The sequence below is a fragment of the Mustela nigripes genome, chromosome 9, assembly GCF_022355385.1.
Source record: "Mustela nigripes isolate SB6536 chromosome 9, MUSNIG.SB6536, whole genome shotgun sequence".
Lineage (NCBI taxonomy): Eukaryota > Metazoa > Chordata > Mammalia > Carnivora > Mustelidae > Mustela > Mustela nigripes.
This window is the reverse complement of record NC_081565.1, coordinates 7,212,375-7,223,584: the sequence shown is the minus strand read 5'-3', so window position 1 is coordinate 7,223,584 and position 11,210 is coordinate 7,212,375. Positions and strand designations below refer to the sequence as shown.

At 55.6% G+C, this 11,210-nt stretch overlaps 1 protein-coding gene across 1 annotated transcript; it reads left to right on the top strand.

Annotated features, from left to right (window-relative positions):
- The first annotated feature begins 3,780 nt into the window (after nucleotides 1–3,780).
- On the top strand, nucleotides 3,781–7,503 carry LCN2 (lipocalin 2). The gene is made up of 7 exons (XM_059412185.1): nucleotides 3,781–4,057; nucleotides 4,601–4,737; nucleotides 5,921–6,000; nucleotides 6,122–6,241; nucleotides 6,478–6,579; nucleotides 7,165–7,198; nucleotides 7,324–7,503. The coding sequence occupies exons 1-6, from the start codon at nucleotides 3,920–3,922 to the stop codon at nucleotides 7,185–7,187; spliced, it is 600 nt and encodes a 199-aa protein (XP_059268168.1). The 5' UTR covers nucleotides 3,781–3,919; the 3' UTR covers nucleotides 7,188–7,198; nucleotides 7,324–7,503.
- The last annotated feature ends 3,707 nt before the right edge of the window (nucleotides 7,504–11,210 follow it).

Here is an 11,210-nt window from a genome sequence, read left to right as displayed (position 1 = left end):
GGCAGAGAGAGAGGAAGCAGGCTCCCTGCTGAGCAGAGAGCCCGATGCGGGGCTCGATCCCAGGACCCTGGGATCATGACCTGAGCCGAAGGCAGAGGCTTTAACCCACTGAGCCACCCAGGAGCCCCGGAAAGTATCTATTTTTAGCTGATTACTAAAGAGTTTGCAATATGTAGAGAAAATCCTTCAAGCTTTCCCATTATCTATTTCCTAAGCACCAATAGCAGACCCTCTAGCGCCAGATGTACTGACTTCAGGGCCACTCAAGACATAGTTTGTGTAAGCACAGCTCAGTCTTACAGTGGTATAGCCTATAGCCCGGGCAAAGGACAGCAAGGACCAGCCAAGAATTTCTGACCCCGACCCAATCGTCTCTAGCTGACTAGCAAACGGGTGGGAAGTCACGGAGGTGAGCGCGCAACCCATAGCACAGACCCTTTCTCAGTGCTACTGGACTTTATCGACCTAAGCCTTTTGTTCTGCCATTCAGCCTTTAAAGGTGGCAAAAGTCCGGGTCTGGTTTGGTCCTCGTCTCCAGCCTTCCCGCGGCCTCCCCCAGTTTTCCTTTCAACACCTCACAGCATCTGCGACGCAGCTGTCTTTAGGGAGGGAAAAACTGGCAGGGGTGGGGTGGGCAAGGGTGGGCACCTCCTCACGGCGTCAGGATTCAACGAGGGGCCCCTGAGCCGGGCCTTCTCCCTTCTTGCAACTGGCCCTGGTTCTCTCAGGCTCCAGACCTGGTCCTAACCCCTCCCCACCTCATACCCTCATGAGCAGGGGGTGTGAATTCGTACTAAAGGACCGTTGGCCATGCTACCTCATGACTTCTCAAGTCTAGAATATTCTGTCCAGTGGTAGGCACTGCCTGTAGGTCTCCCTCTGATCCGTCACGGCAAACTCAAAAATAACCTTCTAAAAGGGAGGAGCAGGGGTAGAGCTCCTAGGGCTGTGAGTGGGGATGACAGAGGTGAGAGGTGGCCCTTGGTGACTTCAGAGAACACGTGGGCTTTGGTAGCAACATCATGTCCCCAAAGCTTTGCTCATCCTCACTTTCTGTTCTTTCATCATCCTGAGAGGCCTGAGTGGGCGAGGGGTTCTCTGGGGGGCCTTTTTGGCATCAGGGCAGTAGAGGCTGCCCTGACCCCCCATCTCAGGACCCCTTGAGTCCCTTCCCTCAGGATCCACCACCCAAAGTCCAGACTAGGGGAGCGGGTTCCCCGGTAGCAGCTAGAAGAGCCAAGGAGACCCCGGAAGTCATCTGAGGCCAGTGAGCCCTCGGTTCTGCCTCAGGCCAGGCGGCTCTTCTGGTGACTTCTAGGAGACACCACCCAGGGGCTAGGACCCTGCACTGCCTCCTGTGGACAACCAGGCTCCCATGAGGAACGTACTTCCCTCCAGGGCAAAGCTGGGATCATCCATGGCAGAAACAATCCTAGGGGCCCACGCCTAGGCCCCTGGGGCTCCGCAGCCCAAGGCTATGGCCAGAGCTGGCGAGTCCTTGCATGCACTGTGACCTAAAGTACCTGGTGTCCAGAGCAGCAGGGCAGAGAGCCCTGCTTTAGGCCCCAGCCCCCCAGCCTGCTTCACCCAGTGCAGAGCCATGTCCTTCATTGTCCCCACCGGGGACAATGTCCACCGGGATGGGGCTGGCACTGCTGCCCCAGAGCCCTGCTTTGTCAAGCTGTCTCATTTGCAGCAGCCAGGCCCAGCTCGAGGGTCTCTGTCCCTTGGGCCTACAGGAGGGGCCAAGTACCTTAGGGATCAGCTGAGGTCTGGGGCCACCTCTGCCACTTGGGGAGCAGCAGACTCACCATGAGAACACTGCCTAGTGGGCTTTCATTGGAGAAAAGGTATCTCACCCCGGGCCAGGCCCTGGTGTGGGGCCCTTGGGAGGGCCAGGATCTGGATCCATGAGCACAGGCAGGGCACATATTCTGTCCTTCCCTGCTAGGAAGGTCCATTTTCAGCTGCCTCCCCTTCCCTGGAGGGGAACCAGGAAGTAGTGATGGGGTTTGGGAATATAAGTGAGGTTCAGTGGGGACCAACAATCAAGAAAGAATTCTTGAGGGCACCTGGGTGGTTCAGTCAGTTAAGCGTCTGCCTTAGGCTCAGGTCATGATCCCAGAATCCTGGAATCAAAGCCCACACTGGGCTCCCTGCTCAGCAGGGAGTCTCTTTCTCTGCCCTTCTCCTGGCTGGTGCTTTCTCTCTCTCTCTCTCTCTCTCTCTCTCTCTCTCTCTCAAATAAATAAATAAATTTTTGAAAGAATTTTTGAGACATCTTTGGTGCAAAATGATGTTTTATTAAAGCACAGGGACAGAAGCCTTGGGCAGAAAAAGCTGCCATCCCAGGGTTGTGAGCGGTGACTAATTATATTCTTGGGAGTTGTGCCGGGATAAAGCGGAGGGATATTTTAAATGGATTTTCCTAGTTAAAGAAGACTCACAAGATACTGCCTTTGTCAGGGCGCCTGGGTGACTCAGTGGGTTAAAACCTCTGCCTTCAGCTCAGGTCATGATCCCAGGGTCCTGGGATGGAGCATCTGGCTCTCTGCTCAGCAGGGAGCCTGCTTCCTTCTCTCTCTGCCTGCCTCTCTCTGCCTACTTGTGATCTCTGTCTCTTTCAAAAAATAAATAAATAAAATCTTTAAAAAAAAAAAAAAAAAAAGATCCTGCCTTTGCCTTTGTCAAGTTAAGGTTGTTTCTCCTTCTAGCAAGACATTAATACGAGGGTAGTTGGGAGCCTCCTGGAGGAGCATATGCTCTGCCCGCTTCAAGCATCTGTCAATGGGCTGCAGCCTGTAAGGATATTTTTTTTTTTAAGATTCTACTTATTGGGGCACCTGGGTGGCTCAGTGGGTTAAAGCCTCTGCCTTCAGTTCAGGTCATGATCCCAGGGTCCTGGGATCAAACCCCACTTCGGGCTCTCTGCTGGGCAGGGAGCCTGCTTCCCTTCCTCTCTCTGCCTCTCTCTGCCTACTTGTGATCTCTCTTTCTGTCGAATAAATAAATAAAATATTTTTAAAAGAATTTTATTTATTTGAGAGAGAGAGAGAGAGCACAAGCAGGAGGAGCAACAGAGGGAGAGGGAGAAGCAGGCTCCTCGGTGAGCAGGGAGCCCCACCCTGCCAGGCTTCATCCCGGTCTCCAAGATCATGACTTGAGCCAAAGGCAGACGCTTAACCAACTGAGCCACCCGGGCACCACAGTTATAAGGACATTTCATTGTATCTACATTTCCTTCTGGAAGCTAGGTTGATAGAAATGCTTTGTTCTTGCAAATTGCTAAGACATTTGTAAACTGAGAGAGATTCACTTCTTGCAGGATTGCGATCTCTATTTTAAGTTAACTGTTCTTCCTTTCCTTAGCTTTGGGGGATCCAGGAGTGCCTGAGGAATGTCACATATATGGGGGGTGGGTTGTGGGGTGTCAGCTTGCCTTCTGTTTTCCCTCATCAGTACCACAGTCTGTTGGCCCGAGGTACTGTCTGTCTTCATCAGGTGCCAGAAAGGGCCTCTCCGCACTTACCCCACCCTGGACTTGAGCTGAGCAGAGGCTCCTAGAGGTCAGGGATGACAGCTTGTCCAGATAGGAGATGGTGGACCACACACAAAGGATTCCTTGTCCCTGGGGGAGATGTGGAGCTCTGGGGAATGCCCCTCCCCCCTCACTGGCTGTCCTGCCCCTCACCTTGCATAATCCTGACCTGGGGGAAAGGGACGGAGAGCTTGCCCAATATTCAGCCTGAGTTGCTGGCAACTGCCTCACCCTTCCTGGATTTGGCAAAGGATAAATTCACTCCACCCTGGCGTGAGCCGATGGTCAGGGGACCATAAATAGGGTCTCCGGGGCAGCCTTCTCACTAGCTTCTCCTCCTTCGCTGCTGTCCGGCACGCCAGTTTCCTAAACCCTGAAGTCATGGCCCGAGGTATCCTGTGTCTGGGCCTCGTCCTGCTGGGGGCCCTGCAGGCTCCGGCCCAGGACTCCCTCATAAGTCCGATCCCAGCCCCACATCTGATCTCGATCCCCCTGCAACGCGACTTCCAGGAGGACCAGGTAAGGGGCCCGGAGGGGCGCTGCAGGGAGGTGCCTGGGGCAGAGCGTGAACAGAGTGAGGAGAGGCAGAGTCTTAGGGGGCGCGTCAGGGCCGGATGGGTTCAGGCTTCAGCTCAGCCCACCCTCGGGGCCCCTGATGGAAGGCACACCCCACACCCCCGTCCCCACCCCAACTTCGCTGACAAGAGAGTCACTTGAGCAGAACTTGCCAGGTCCACGATCCCTTCAGTAATCCCCACAGTCCTTGCAAGGTGGGGACATCTTCAGGTCCTCTGCATGAACAGGAACAGGGACTTTAGCGGGCCACTTGCCAAGGGTCACCCTGTCCCTACCAGACTCAGGGCTCCTTCCTGGCTGGGGGCCCCCAACTTCTGTGGCTGCATCAGCACAGGCCTGTGTGGCCAGTCAGGGTCCCCGCTGCCCAGTTCCCGACTCCCAGTCAGGCTGCCTAGAGGTACCTACAGGGACAGAGCAGCGGGGGGCGGGGGGGACAGGGGTGGTTCCTGGGCTCCACATATCACCTGCCACCCCTCCCCGCCGTAGTTCCAGGGAAAATGGTACGTCGTGGGCATAGCAGGGAACTCGATTAATGCAACAAGAAGAGCCCGGTTCAAGATGTACACCACCACGTACGAGCTGAACGACGACCACAGCTACAATGTCACCTCCACCATGATCCGGTGAGGGCCACCACCTCCTGGGTGGGGGGTGGGGAGTGCGGCAGGGACGCCCCGGGGGTCTGAGAGGGAGACTGATGTCAAAGCCGAGTGATGACTGAAGGTGGAAGGTGGACATTCATCCTACCGTTGGGTACCAGATCCCCCCGCATTCATCCGCTCCTTCATTCTCTAGATCAGTATTTATCGGTCACTTCAGTGCAGACACACGGACAGTACTGGGGATGGATCGTACAGACAGCCCTAGGGAAACGGGAGCGGAGAGAGCAGGGGCATCCTCGAGTGGGAGGAGGGTCACTCGATCCAGCCTGGAATCCCACCCAGGACTACATCAAGGGCTTCCAGACAGGTGGTCTCTAGGCTGGGCCTCAAGGAAGTTCCAGCTCCTTCAGGAGATCATCACAGGGCTGCCCTGAGCTGGGGCTGATGAGCAGCCCGGAGAGAGGCGGTGGCCGCAGGGCAGGGTCCTCAGACACCAGTACAAACGGATCCGGTGATAAGCAGGTCTGGCTGCAGCAACGAGAGGAATGATAGAGGCTGGTCAGTCCCAGGTCGGAGATGACCAGGATGGGGGCAGATGAGGACCTACAGAAGGGAGCCAAGAATTACCCAGCTCCTGTGGGCTTCTGGCTCTGGAACTTGGGGGATGAGGCCGGAGCACTTGCGGTGAAGGGAACAGAAGAAGGGCAGGTTTGGGGAGATGAGCTCTGGGGTGCCAGGGTACCAGATGGGATGCCTGTGAGAGGGCAGGGTCAGCCCAAGAGCTAAGGGCATCCTTGGCATCAACAGACTGTAGCCTTTGGAGTGTGAATCCCCCAGGAGACTCTACGGCAGGAAGCTGTAAGATAGGAGGGATGCGTTCAGTGGGGAAGAGCCAGACCCACTGGAGCAGGGTAGGCCGTGGTCCTCCTGAGGCCAGGTGGGCTGTCACCTTTTTAAAAAAATATTTTACTTATTAGAGAGAGAGAGAGCATGTGTGCACACATGCGCAAGCAGGGGCGGGAACAGAAGGAGAGAGGATCTCAAGCAGCCTGTGCCGAGCCCAGAGCGGGACTGGGGGCTCCATCCCAGGATCCTGAGATCAGGACCTGAGCCAAAAATCAAGAGTCAGATGCTTCACTGACTGAGCCCTGCGGGCGCCCCCAGACTGTCACCCTCTTATCCACCACCCATCTTGTTTCCACAGGAACGATACCTGTGACCACTGGATCAGAACTTTCGTCCCAAATGACCAGCCCGGCCAGTTCACTTTGGGCGACATCGAGAGTGAGTCCTAAGCGGGGCGGGTCTCCACAGGACACAGACGCCGTCCTGCGGGGGCTGGGGAGGAAAAACCGTTTCCGGCACCAGACCAGGGTGGGCTGACCCCCTCACGGCCACACTGCAGGTCATGTCGGGGTGCAGAACTACACCGTGCGCGTCATGATGACCAACTACAACCAGTTCGCCATGATGTTCTTCAAGAAAGTTCACGACAACTACGAGTTCTTCAAGATCAGCCTCTACGGTGGGTCCTCTCCCGCTGCCCTTGGGACCGCGGTCCCGTTCATGCTGGGGATGAAGACGCCCATCCCACCCAGGCCCCAAGGTCCCCCTTACTCTGAGCCCCTGGGGGGTGTTAGAGGGATCTTCCCGCAGGTCTGTGCCTACCCCTCCCATGAGGAAGGGCTCTGAGGCCTCATTCACAAGTTCAAGACTATTTATGGAGCATTTGCCTGCCACTCACTGGCCATTTGACCGTAGGGAGGACCAAGGAGCTGAGCGCCGATATGAAGGATTATTTCGCCCGCTTTGCCAAATCCCTGGGCCTCACCGATGACCACATCATCTTCCCTGTCCCCATTGGTAATTGTCAGCTACGGAGAGGAGAAGGGGACATGGGGGACTGTCCGGGTCTAATGTTGCCTCACAAGGAAAAGGGGAAGTGGGAGACTCAGGCCCCTGCTGCCATCACTGGAGACCCTGGGAGCCACTTTGGGTTCATGAAGACCCTGCCACACCCAAGGGTCTGTGGGGGTACCCAGCAGGGTGGGTCCCAAGGGTTCCTCCCTGGCAGAGAACCCAGGTCCAAATTTCCCATCTCCTTGCCCTGCCACCTTTCCCTCTGCCCAGGTCTGCTTGTCCTGGGCTGGTTCCCCCTTGACCCTGGGCCTTGCTCACCACTGACTTGGGAGGTGCTCAGGGGTTCTGGCCTGGACAGGCGCCTCCCCAAGGCTGCAGTCACCTAGGTCTGTTTGTCCTCTGACTTCTCTCCCCATTCCCTGCCCCCATCATCCACGCCTCTGCTGAATCATCCTTGAAGGGAACCCCCAGATCTTCTGTGGCTGGGCCAAGCAGGGGCCCAGGGCATCCCGGGGAAGTATAGGGGCCCTGGAGGTCAGGGATCCCCCCAGGCACCCCTGCCCTTGCTAACCACTCTATCCTCCGCAGACGAGTGCATTGATGATAAATGAACGAGCATGTGGTGAGTACGGCCCAGGAGGAAGGGGCTGATGGGAGCCAGAGTGCAGCGGGAGAGGGTCCCAGGCCTGCCTTTGCTCCCCTTGCCCAGCACTGCTGCCCTCTTTATTCCCCTGACTCTCTTTCTAGGTGCCTTCTGTCCCCACCCCATCACCCTCAGGCCAACCTCTGCCCAGGACACTGCCAGCTGCCTCCACCAACTTGGACACCAGGAGAGAGCCGGGAGACCCTTCTCACTGCACAGCCCACCAGCTGCTCCCCAGGCTGCCCTTCTGATGGAACCCCTCCTTGTTTGCTAAATAAACATATGCCCCCAAGTCCCGAGTCTGTGCTCCTTGACCCCTGGGCCGTCTGAGAGGGAGAAGAGCAAAGGGTGGGCTCCTGTTAGCATCACTCCCAGGGACATGGTCCCCAGAGAGGGCTGGGTGCCGCAGAAACAGAGTCCAGCTCTGACCAAACACCTGCCGCTCCTAACTCTGGGCCCAGCCCCAGTCCCAGCAGCAGCCCGCACTGACCCCCGCCTCCCAGCACACTGATGGGCATATCTCATACCCATGATCAGCCACCTGCAGCAGGGTCAGGGAGCTGAAGGGGTTTGGGGGGACTGAGTGCTGTCACCCACACTTCACCAGGGCCCTGTAGATCATGGAAGACTGCAGCCAGAATGAGGGGTGTACAGCAGATAGGGCAGAAGCGTGTCCAGCTTGAGGCTGTGCCAGGCACAGAGGGCCACTGGAGGTGGTCCCCTTTCCCTCTGCCAACCCCCCTATGGGCCCACTGGTGGGTGGCAGTGTCCACGCTGACCCTATTCTCAGTGCTGTCCCTCCCCCACATCCCACCTCTGTGATGATCTTTGGATCACCAAGGTCAGGGCCAGGGGAGGCAAAGAGGAGAATATGCTGCCAGGAAACCAGATTCCAGAAGCCTTGAGGGCTCCAGGCCTATACCCAGCACTTGGCTGGGCCTGTGTGTGGGGCCTGACCAGCCCGTCAGGCCACCCCTGTGTGTCTGCATCACACCACATCATAAACTTGAACTCCTTCCCTGGCCTCTTCTGCCCTTGCAAGGTCAGAGACCAGAGGCGGTGAGGTTCTGAAGAAACCCAGGTGTTCCAGAGACTTGCACACTTACCCGTGGACGGGGCGGGGGGGGGGGAGGGTGGGATAGTGGGGAGATACTGGAGGTCTGAGCAGTTCTAGACTCAGCCCCAAGGCAGCAAGACAGGCCTGAGACTCAGGCCCACCAGATAGGCTGCAGCCTTACAAGTCTGGATCAGGGGGCGCTTGGATGGCTCAGTTGGTTAAGTGTCTGCCTTCTACTTAGGTCATGATCTCAGATTCCTGCGATCAAGCCCTTAATAAAGCCCAGCACAGAGCCCCAGATGGCTCTCTGCTCCGCAGGGTGTCTGCTTCTCCCTCTGTGTTCTCTTTCTCTCTCATTCTCAAAACAAAACAAAACAAACAAACAAAAAAGCAGCGGTCTGGGTCAGGTTCCAGGAAAAGACAGGCTTGCTGCAGCCTTGGCTGAGGGAGGAAGGGTGGAGGCTCTCCCAAGCCCAGAAAGACCCGCACTGAGAAGGGCACCCAAGGGACGGCTGGCCAGGGCCCACTAGCTGGCCAAGGGGGTGGGAAGCCGACCCTGGCATGCCTGGTGCTGGGGCTCCACTTCGGGCAATGGAGACGGACCCCTTCTTGCTTTGGCCCAAGCCATGCAGCCTCCTGGCATCACATGGGCCTGCTGGGTCTTCCAGGATCAAACTCGGGCCACAAATGGGCTTTGTGTTTCTTCCTCGGGTCACTGGGTTTTTATCAGTTTCCTATTGCTGCTATAAGAGATTATCACACACTGGCATCTTTTTTTTTAAAATATTTTATTTATTTATTTGACAGAGATCATAAGTAGGCAGAGAGGCAGGCAGAGAGAGAGAGAGGAGAGAGCAGGCTCCCCACGGAGCAGAGAGCCCGATGTGGGGTTCGATCCCAGGACTCTGGGATCATGACCTGAGCCAAAGGCAGAGGTTTTAACCCACTGAGCCACCCAGGCTCCCCCACACACTGGCATCTCAAGACAATATACACTTATTTTCTTATAGTTCTGGAGGCCAAAATTCTGAAATCACATTCACTAGCTAAAATCAAAGGGTCAGCAGGGCTGTGCTTCCTCCAGAGGCTCTTGGGGGAGAGTCCCCGTCTTTGCCTTGGGGTTCTTTCTTCTTTTTTTTTTTTTTTTAAAGATTTTTTATTTATTCATTTGACAGACAGAGATCACAGGTAGGCAGAGAGGCAGGCAGAGAGAGAGAGGAGGAAGCAGGCTCCCTGCCGAGCAGAGAGCCCAATGCGGGGCTTGATCCTAGGACCCTGGGATCATGACCTGAGCTGAAGGCAGAGGCTTTAACCCACTGAGCCACCCAGGCTCTTTCTTCCTTCTTTAAGACAGCAGTGCGGCATCTCCAAATCTCTCTCTTTGCTGAGGTCCTCGTGTGGCCTTCTTTCTTGTTTGCAGCCAAATTTCCCTTGACATTCCTCTCTCTAGAGACACTTATGATTACATTGAGGGCCCACCTGGATCCAAGGTAATCTCCCCATCCCAGAATACTTCCTGTAATCACATCAGCTCCCACCCTTTATCCAAATAAAGTATTGTTCTTAGGTTCCAAGGATTACGATCCAGATATCTTTGGGGTCAGACCACTACACTGAGTTCAAAGAGGGAACCATGGCAGGGCTAATGAGATGGAAACACAGAGGCAAGGCAGCACCAGAGCACCTCCCTTTCCCTCATCAGGGCTGGATGGAGTAGGTCGCTGTTTTGTCCTGTGGTCTGGTTTACGGACCTTGACCGTGGCAGTGAGGTGGGCGGAGGGAGAGGCCTTCCCTGGGACCCCAGCACTGCATCAAACTCCAGCATGCCTGGGGCACCTGCTGCGACTGACCGTGAGGTATGCAGATCTGTGCGGATCTGTGCATGCCGACGTTTGTTTCTGAGAAACTACGTGACTTTCTGAGGGTTTGTCTGATCCTTCCCCTGTGCCCTGGAGTCTGCGTGTTTCTCCCTTGGTCTAGACATCGAGTCAGGTCCCATTGATCTCATGTGTGATTTCACATTTAAGAGGAAAACACGTGTCTGTGTATTTTGTTTGGGTGTCTTGCCTCTACAGGGATAAATGTGTTTGGATTACATCGGCACACCCACACCGGTGACCTGTGTTTCTGTCCTTTCTCTGCAGACCTGTGTGCCATGCTTGGATACAGGTGTTTCTAAGCCAGTCAGGGCTCATGGGGCTTTGCTTTCTTGGTTGGTGAAATGCTGTGGTCCTAAGGAGGGCCTCTAAGCCACCTGCCGAAGGCGGATGCCCAGGCCTCTTGCTTTCTCAGCCCTGCTTACTGGTTCTGTTGTGCCCAAATTTCCAGACCCCCCAAAGACGACCACCAGAGTCCAGAGTCAAAGCCAAACAGCAAGGGTTGTTTATTACGAGTTCGAACCCGGACCTCCGCGCACTCATTGCGGGTGATGCTAAGAGGTCCCGAGCTCAGGATCACAACACTTTTTATACACTACTTTTGGGGAGGCAGGGACTTAGCATACATCATAGCATCTTGTAACAAATAGCCACATACCGCGGGAAAATAAAAAAGGAACTCTGTAATATGACTGGCGCGCTACAGAGCGGGAAAGGGCTGGGAACAGATTATTGGTTAGGTCAAAGGGCTGTCATTTGTCAAACTGCTGAGTTGGCGCCGCTAGGGTATGTGTCACCTCAGGATTGACCGGGGTCTTCCCGTCAAGCCGTAGGGCGCCAGATGGTGGTTCTCTCTCAGCCCAGAGCCGGATGGGGGACCCCGGGAGCAGCCATTCTGTCAGGTTCAATTCTAGGTGGGGGATGTGTGGTTACAGAATGTCTATAGAAAGTCTGCTGGTATTTTTCCATCTCCTCATGGGTTAGCAAGCGAAGGTACAGAAGCAGAAATAGCGGTAATGGTTATAATTTAGGCATCTCAGTTCATCGCAGGCCTCAC